The sequence below is a fragment of the Notothenia rossii genome (genome assembly GCF_949606895.1).
Source record: "Notothenia rossii genome assembly, chromosome: 6".
NCBI classification, from domain to species: Eukaryota; Metazoa; Chordata; class Actinopteri; order Perciformes; family Nototheniidae; genus Notothenia; species Notothenia rossii.
The window spans coordinates 24,220,811-24,230,051 of NC_136909.1; the positions used below are offsets into that span (position 1 = coordinate 24,220,811).

Genomic DNA, 9,241 nt, shown 5'->3' on the forward strand with positions numbered 1-9,241 from the left:
AAAATAATTGAGTCTTACTTCAAAACAGGACTAACAACAGCAAGATGCATTGCAGTAAATATAGTTACTTCAGAGCATTGCAGCATTAAAACTCAACAGAAAATTGAACATTCTGCATTTTGTAGCTGTACTGCATCATAATTTGGTGAGCACGTTTGTAATAAACTATTTTTGTTGCAGTATGCCGGCCAACTTTTCAAAATCCTATACTATGAAGGTTCCTGTAATCATCACACATTTCTGAGTCAAAAGAAATAAGCAAAGTACAGGGTGTGTTGCAAGAGTATTTAAAACATTAGTGTCACCAAAAGAGTCATTAAAAGCATCACGACATGTACAATCAGGATACTGTATCAGCATGAGCACGAGCCTTACGAGTTGAAAGCCAAGGCAAATTATGATGAGCAAGTTTTAGCATCATCCCTTATCATGACAGAAGATCTAAAGGACATAGTCAACAACCTGATAAAGTAAACAAAAACAAAAAAGTAAGTACATGTGTAGAAACAGATGGAAATGTGGCGATCTGGAAGTAAGTAATGAAGGAAAATGTTGCTCCTTAACTGTAAAACATGCAGGAATTCATCAAAACGCAGCAAAGTTGAATGAACATTTATTTTGTCTGAAAGATCCCTTAGAGCAATATGCCCACAGATACGATTCATACTCTCATGAAATAACATTAAAACATTAAGTGCAGATTGAAAATTCAAGTAAACTCCTGCATGCCCAAAAATTAAATAGACTTAGTCCTGTACATCATCTCATAACCACCTGCTAGAATAGATTGACCAAGTAATTAAAGATATTATCGTCTAAAATGTTTGCAAAAAGTGAGGCTTTTCTTTCTCTTGGCTACTCTCTTGTATTCTTCACATTTCATTCCATCAACACTTTGTGGAAATAACTTAAAAGGTTTTTCTGAGGTAAAGAAAGGCAGCATGCCACATTTAAAACATCATAAAGTGTCTTCCCAAATGGCTCCTGTACGCTGTTAAACAATAACAAACACAAAGTTGTGTCCCCAACATGACAGAGAGCATACACTGATACATGCAGTATATACTTCATTCCCCGTAGCAAAATAATTTAGTAAACAAAGGCACAAATTCATCACTTTTTTTCTGCCAAGTCTGGTCTGAGACCACTGTGATCCCGATGCTTCAATCTGGATTTACAGCGACGAAGGGCTTTGGCCCTGCAAAACCTTTGGCTGCTTTTCACACTAAAACAGAAACATAAAAGAGGTTTGGTTGTTTCTCATGTTGTCATAATCTACATAACAGTTTGATGAATTTCCAATTGAAAACCAACCTTACAAATACATTGATAGATACAACAGAAACACCACATAAAAGTAAGCATAACATACATGGTTGAAGAAAACTAGCAGAAAACTTTAGGTGCCAATAAAAACAGGATAGAAAGCCTGACGAGCAGGAGCACTGGAGGCTATAGCACCATCACCTGGAGAGGTTACAGGCTGACCTCATTTAGGCTCATCAGAAATGCCTGCTTTCACCGCCACTCCAACAACAGACCCCACATCACCACTTCCCTCCACCTCTGGTGAACACTCACACTTCAGACTGGCAGAGGAGAGGGATGAAAGCCAGAGTAAGCCAGAGACCTTTCTAAAAGGGAGGGACTTTTTCAAGTGGGGTTGACTTATCCATAGTCAGTGTATTACCTACAGTAGTTGGTGATCAGCACGCAATTTGGATAAAAAGAGTAAAGGCATGAGAGCAGAGCAATTAACAAAAGTAAACTCCCCAACATATATTTTAGCCACTTAAAACCTAATATCAGTATCAGTTTAGGTGATTCCTTTCAGGGGATAATCGTACTGCTTTGCCTTTGCTTTTTGACAGACAAACTGAAACTGGTATCGAGTTCTTGCCAACGCCATCAGACTCTATTTACAAAAACAGGACTTTTACTTCTGCAGAACACAGGAGTTTCTTGTCTACATCTGTTTAAATCAGCTTGTTTCTTTTTATAGTGTAACTTAAGAATTAAAGCGTTGTTTCCCATATACCAAAGTAACATCACCGCACAAACAAACTAACCAATCGAGGTAGCATTAGCGTCTTCAGTTCCCAATCAGGAAACAATCTGAAAATGATATTAATATTTTTTAGGTGGGCCTCTCTTTTAAGTGTCTAAAATACATACTCATACGTATTGACCCGTCAACAGCAGTACATTGCCGTGCTCCAAAGCTAGAACTCCTGTCTATTTCTGCTGCCCTCTACTGTATTACAATGACTGTAAAAAGAACCACATACTGTACAACCCCACTTTAAACAATCCAAAATATCCCTTTAACCGTGTGAGCAGATGTGTGGTCCAGTTAGAGCAAAAACGTTATAATCAAGTAAAGCAAGCACTGCAAAAACTGAGAGGAAGGGAACGGAGCTGCTACATCAGTGTGTTATTCTGAGGAGTGGGCATATGAACCCTTTGCATGTAATAATCTAACAATCTGTGAATTTACGATATAATGCAGGAAGACAGAGAGATTTAAAGCAGTCAAGACAAACAGTAAAGCAATGTTGATATTAAGATATAAAGCTGACTGAGGGGTTTTGATTAACCTGGTTTAATATGAAGGTGTACTTTAGTTTTGCTTTCCTTCTAGTTGTCAACAAAGCAACAAAAAAAACAACACCAAATGTTCTTGTACTTATCGTGCCATAGACCTCGACTGTATTCCAACTTGGACTAAATCTGTATCAATCCTCAGCTGAAAATAGTTCCCAACAAATGCACTATAATGCTTGAGTAACGTTAAGAACTTGTGCACAGCTGTTTTGGCAAATTACTGAGCCTTTTAGAGATATTAAATTACAAATCGCAATTACATATGCCATGATAAGACGATTTAGTTCGGATTAACTTTCTCTATGTGTAGATAGATTGATGTTATTGGTCAAATAAATGACTATATTGTGCAGAATCTAAATTCCAAGGTCCACTTCTCAATTATTTGCAACTTTCAACATTAGCTAAGCCTTCATTTGTGAGTGGAACTGACTCAAGTGGCATTAAATAACCAAAATAGTAATCATTCCGGCACATGAGCCCAAGTGTTTGTGAACTTCGGCAAGACTGTAACCTGTGTGTCGTTTCAGAGGATGTCTTCCTTTCTCTATTCATCACCCCTCCACTGACTTAGCAAACAGTGTGCTTCTGGTCGGGAAACAGCTCCATCTGCCAGAGAAGACTTCAAAGACCCTTATAATAATAATCAAGCGGATTATGTTGAGCTAAAGCTTACAATTTATTTTAATTTGATGTTACCGATTCTTTTTTTGTACATTCATTGGTTATTTAATGATTTAGTCTGGTAAATGTGAGCAACATGAGGAAATACCACAATCTTTCAGAGCTTCAAATGCTTGTTTTTTCCAACAGTCATACAGTATTGAATTAAATAGGCAATAATAAAAAAGCTGCTAATCCTCACAGCTAAGGAGATTCAGCCGCCAAGTGTTTGGCATCATTAGTTGATAAATACTTAAAAGATTATTCGGTTATCAAAAGTGTTGTCGGGTGAGCGCCAACTCTCTTCACTACATATTGATTCCTAAAAGACAGGAATGCACAAACAAAAAATAAAATACGACTTTTAAATCTTGCTTGCTGAAAAAATTTCAAGTTTACAAAAACGATTACCAAATACTGTCTCTAGATCAGGAGAAAGTGCCTCGCAGCGGCTCGGAGGTTAACGGGCAGTGAACGATCCGTGCAGTGCTTGTGTCCTGGACCTGCTCAGCTATTGTGAGTTTTTAAAGTTAAGTCTTCTAGAGGCACAATGCATAGGGTGTGTCGGGCTAGGCCTGATGGGAAACAATCAATATCATGGTATCCACCAAGCCCTCCTTCGTGATAACTTTAATGATGTTGATTCATGTTTGGGATTAAATTGTTATTGTAGTTGCTAAACTGGAGTTGTTATGTGCAGAAAGTGTTTCAGAAATCATTCAGAAGAAATGTGTCATTAGTCATTTTAGTTTAGAAAAAGAACCAAGTCCCAACATTCAAAACAAATCCCACAATACAGTTACAATGATCAATGCCAAAAGATACATATGACTAAACTGCCCAGCCCTCAAGGTTTGGAAACCAGAGTTAGAAAGATTACCATGTAACCCGTTATGAATGACATCAGAAACAGTTACAGCTGTTTACAGGGGCAGGATGTAGGTGGAGTTGGCCAGCTTGCGCTCCTGTGCGGCGGGAACAGTCTCTCTGTGGCGCAGGGGTCTGTGGCAGTCAGCGTCCTGGAGGGGGGGGTAGTGCTGTCTGTAGCACAGCCAGGAGAAGAAGAGGCCCAGCAGGGAGCCCACCAACACGTCTGTGGAGAGGAGACAAAACACACACTCATGTTAATATAATATAATAGCTTCACATTAAGGCTTTGTATACCTAATATCTCTTTTATATCAAACCTTTTGGAAAAATACTAACTTTAAGAGATGCTTTTTAGGTTGTGCGACTCTATTAACTTTAAACTTAAGGGTTAGGGTTAGCTTTAAAGCTTTTTTATTTATGGTCATATGCACATTTACAGAGAAGCAGTCATTGGTAATGATCATCTTAGATCTGGGGCTCACTAAATTGGCAATAGAAAACTATTTTGCCTTAACCTATAGTAATAAAGTAAATGTTGATTGCACAATATAATATTATAGAATAATGTGATTATCAGCCTTTAGTCTGGTTCTCCATCATCCTGGCTTACACTAATACAATATTGTCGGCCATCAGTTAGGATCGCCCGTGAAGAAGAAGGCTCGATTTAAGGCTGACAGCCGTGAGTACTCTGCAGTGTTTACATCTCTTTTCCAATGCAATAGCTCTTAAAGTAGCCACCATCGCTTATAAGTTCATTTAAATATTGGGAACATCTCTGGACAATACATGTGTGCAAATCTTAGTGGTTGTGTTGTTGATGGAGAGATTGCCTGCACATGGCCCAAGAGGAGATGAAGACACCCCATGGTGCTGGGAGAAGATGCCCATGAAAGATATACTCTGAGCAGCATTGGAGATAAATTGCAGTTTAATATATTTGAATATCGTTTTTGAGTTTCCTCTGGCGGTGTCAATAAGTCACCAAATTTGTAGCGAGTCGTGGGCCCAAAGAAAAAAGGGAAAGCAATCTGGTTGTTTTGTTGAAAGCAGAGCTAACAATACCAATTTGGGGAGGTGGAGGGAGTTACATTTGTGAGAAGAAGCACAGGTCACACAGCTCAGTGTTGTTGTATGCAGAGGACTGAATGAGCACCAAATGTTTATACAGGCTGCCTATTGTGAGAGAGAGGTCGAGGGCATACTTGATGCTATGTGTTTGGAACGGCTATACAAAAACATCCATGTCTTAACGACAACGAGGCTCCATAAATCTAAAAACACTGAGAACACAATACCACCAGCTTTCCCTACCAGTCTATTGGTTTTCCTTTTTCACGCATCCCCTCTCCTGTGTCCCTCCAAACCAAAATCTTCTGCTTCTGCCACCGATGTAATGGAAATGCTTTTGTTTTTTTTACATGATGCTTTGTGTCATTCTGAGACTCTGACCTTGCCAGTGGTGTTTGTAGTCGCAGGTTCTGGAGAGGGCGATCACCGTGGCGAAGAGTAGAGGTGTGAGGAAGGCACACAGCCGCCACGCTCTGCCTTGGCCCGCCGCAGTGAAGCAGCGCAGCTTTCCTGCCACGTACAGCGCGGTGAAACCCAGACCTGCAAAGGCAACTGGGGCCGGGGAGAAAAGATGGAAAAGATGATCAGAACCAGAGGACGTCTTACAAAAACAGAGAGAACTTTGAAGAGAAAACAGCAATGAAAGAAGGGGCAAGCATTAGAGATGGAGAAGTTGTTCCTGATATCCCTGACCTGTAGTGCTTTTTATAATCTAGATTGTGTTGGTGTGAGTTGCAGAGTGTTGGAGATATTGTCGCCAGAGATGTCTGCTTTCTCTCCAATAAAGGGAAACCACATGGCACTCAGCTTGTGGTGCTCTAAGTGTCAAAAAAACATTTGAAAAACTCAACAGCCTTGTTACTTTGCTGTCGCTTAGAGTAACATCTTTGTCAGATAGCCAAATAAGAGCCTAGAGGCTAAAATACACTACATACTCCTTTTAGATATACGATAAGCCCTCCGGCCCTTTTTTCTTGTTGCCTGCTGAAAATGAACAAGCTACTGAGGCATAATCAACCACAAAAGGCCCTTACAGGAAGAATGGCCGCTGGGAAAGCTCTTCCTGCCCTGCATGACCACATCTGGGTCACCGCTGCAGCGCCACTCCAGGTTCATCTGACCGTCTGGGAAACAGCGATAGAAGAAGTCTGGCCGAGGCCTGTTAACACAGAGAGGTGAGGCTTTTATTCACTGTGACACTGACATGTATTATCAACTGCTGTGTTTGTGTTAATATTCACCTGCCAACTACAAGTTTGATGATGTTGGTGAAAACTCCGTTGAGCACCAGAGTCAAAGTCACAGCTGGATGATGAGAAAAAACACAGTCATAAAAAAGACCAAAACATTAGTGGACATTTTAGATTTAATATGAAAAATGAAATGTGTGTATGCAGCTTAATTACCCAGCGAGGCCTCTTTCAGATCTCCTCGCTCGGACTTATTCAGGAAGGTGAAAACCAGGATTACAATCAGTGGGGTGAAAACTGCCACACTCTAAGAGAAGGAGGAGAGTATAACAACGATAATACAAATGAATGTCTGTGTGTAAGTTATTAAAGATAACGACAAACTTCTTCCTTTGATTGCTGCTTTGCACTTCCTCTTAAAAAGTGACTTTCACAGTGTTCGTTCTTGTTTTTGATTACAAACGACTTTTCAGGCAGCTGTAGGTTTCTGTTTATTTCACTACAGAAAGAAAAGCAACTTGCAGATACTTACTTGTTAGAATAAAGTCAAATCTACGACAATACTGTGAGCATGAAATACTGCATTGTGCTTTATCCCACAATGACACAATCACAAATAAAACAAGTGATATTCACTCTGGTATATTACCTCATCTGAAGGCATGTCCCTGAAGATGGGTAATTCATTTAAAAACATGATTTCATTTGGAGAAAAACTGTGATCAAAGTGCTACAAATAAACATTGATATGGTTCCATCAACGAGTGAGAGCAGGAAAGGGACATCAGATATTCTGATTGTTCTGAAGGAGAGGGTAAGGTGGGAAAAATGAGCTGAAGCGTTTATATTTTGTTACATTTAACTCAGAGGCATGCAGGCATAAAACGTACAAACATAAGAGAGGTGGGTACGTGGTCTCTCTCCACACGATGGAATTTATACAGCCACATCTCCTCTGGCTGGATCTCACGGTAAAAAGGAGGAAGCTGCTCCGTCACACTAGACAAACACAAAGAGAGCTGTGATTGTTTTATCATCCTTAAAAACCACGCCTGCCTTTTCCATAATAGATAGATAAAGCAATGACGCAAGTGATTTAATGTTGTATATACTTACAGGAACACGAGAAGCAGCACAAACCGGACAGAGACTTCCGACAGGAAACCACGAAGCAACCTCCTCTTCATTTTGTATCTTGAAGTGGACTTCAGTCAACAGCAAACATCCTCACTCTACTTTCATATTTCTTATCTGCGACTAGAAAAAAAGAAGAGCTGCGTTTTAGTTTGGTGCCTTAATGAGTGGTGAGCATTTTTTTTCATTAGTGAAGAGACCGTGTGTACACCATTTACTTTGTCACATGTAAACACGTCCATTTAATAGTACAAACGTCTGCTCTATATAACCATCTGAGGAATAGAGTAATAACTTTTCTAAGAAACGGTCCTCCACAACCGCACAGGCGGTTTTAGTTCATTGAAGGACTATATATCTCATCTGATATCTCCGTGATACTCATGGTGATTATTCAGGTTACTGTTTGTATTTATTTGTAGAAGGACCATGCATACAAAAACATTAATCTCAGCAAAGAGAAGAGATGCAATATGCCAGATTATAGCTAATAGCTCATTTCCATCTGTGGTTTATGATGATGTTGTGTCTCTCATCTAGTCTGCAAAACCAAACCCTGAGAAATTACCCATTTTTGTATTCAAGGGTTGAATAATGGTATAGCTATTATTTGTGTCAGATTTCTATGTAAGATTATTTTCATCATTGTTGACTGAATTATATCCTTATATCATGTTTTATCATACAATTCCTTCTTTTTTTTTTACATTACTAGATTTCAAACCACAGCCCAGAGACATGTATACATTTTTTGAAGGGGCTTTTCACTCTTTCATCAGCAGTTGTTATTGACCCTTGTCCCTTAAACACTTAAAAAAAATAAAAATAACAAAATATTAAAAAATATATATTTGTCTTTCTACTTTGAGTATATATCTGGTAATATATATGTAAAGATGATGTTGTTTCACAGCAGGTTATAGACAGGTTAAGCCTCTGATCTGTGTAAACCTGATATACAGGCCATCATGCTGCACCTGTGCGCTCCTCTTCCAGGTGATACACACACGTTTTAAAGCTGTTATTTACCTGCATATAACATAAAACCAGTTTTATAATACAATACAAATATTAAATGAACGGCTTTTGTCAATATCAAGAAAAGAAAAAAAACATTTAGTGTCTTTGTGATGTGAAAAAATGTGTTAGCAGAGTATGCTAAACTAGCTAGCAACATCTGTCAAAGAAGCATCTGGCCCATTTCCGCATTGTCAAAACAGCGGATATCGTCTCCATTACTAACCTTTAACAGCTCGTTATTTTATCTCTTCCTCCTCATATCAACGAGTGCCGTTAACGTGAATCATGCCTCCGCATCCTCTGTTTCTGCGGCTGGTGGAAGTGGCACATTGGAGAAATTCAGGGATGCACCGGAGGAGAACAGTGAAGCTAACGGCTACATCTGAACTACTTCTGGTTTGGGCTTTTCAAGATAAAATTATGTATTTCAAAGTAAAACGTGTCATTCAGGAAAAACTCATTACTTTTGGGTTTGGAGATGGCACATCGATCATACTATTTGTTATATCAATATAGGACGAAGTGTGATTAGAGAGAAAATGCAATGCAACACATCAATTATAAAAGGATAGTTATATTATAAAAAAACAGAAACCAAAGCAAATTAAATTAATTGAAACGTCTGTGTCTATTAGGATCATACGTTTTTATTTATTTGAAGTAAAGGCTTCTTTATGACAAATGATTTA

At 38.9% G+C, this 9,241-nt stretch overlaps 1 protein-coding gene across 2 annotated transcripts; it reads right to left on the bottom strand.

Moving 5' to 3' along the window:
* Window positions 1-271: 271 nt before the first annotated feature.
* On the bottom strand, window positions 272-8,934 carry plpp5 (phospholipid phosphatase 5). Of its 2 annotated transcripts, XM_079688489.1 has the most exons (9): window positions 8,776-8,934; window positions 7,515-7,655; window positions 7,289-7,397; window positions 6,615-6,705; window positions 6,450-6,513; window positions 6,243-6,367; window positions 5,590-5,760; window positions 4,148-4,360; window positions 272-1,225 (listed from the first exon to the last, which is right to left on the bottom strand). In XM_079688489.1, the coding sequence occupies exons 2-8, from the start codon at window positions 7,583-7,585 to the stop codon at window positions 4,191-4,193; spliced, it is 801 nt and encodes a 266-aa protein (XP_079544615.1). In that variant the 5' UTR covers window positions 7,586-7,655; window positions 8,776-8,934; the 3' UTR covers window positions 272-1,225; window positions 4,148-4,190. The 2 variants fall into 2 exon arrangements, with proteins under 2 accessions (XP_079544615.1, XP_079544614.1); XM_079688488.1 differs by having other exon boundaries at window positions 272-4,360.
* Window positions 8,935-9,241: the final 307 nt, after the last annotated feature.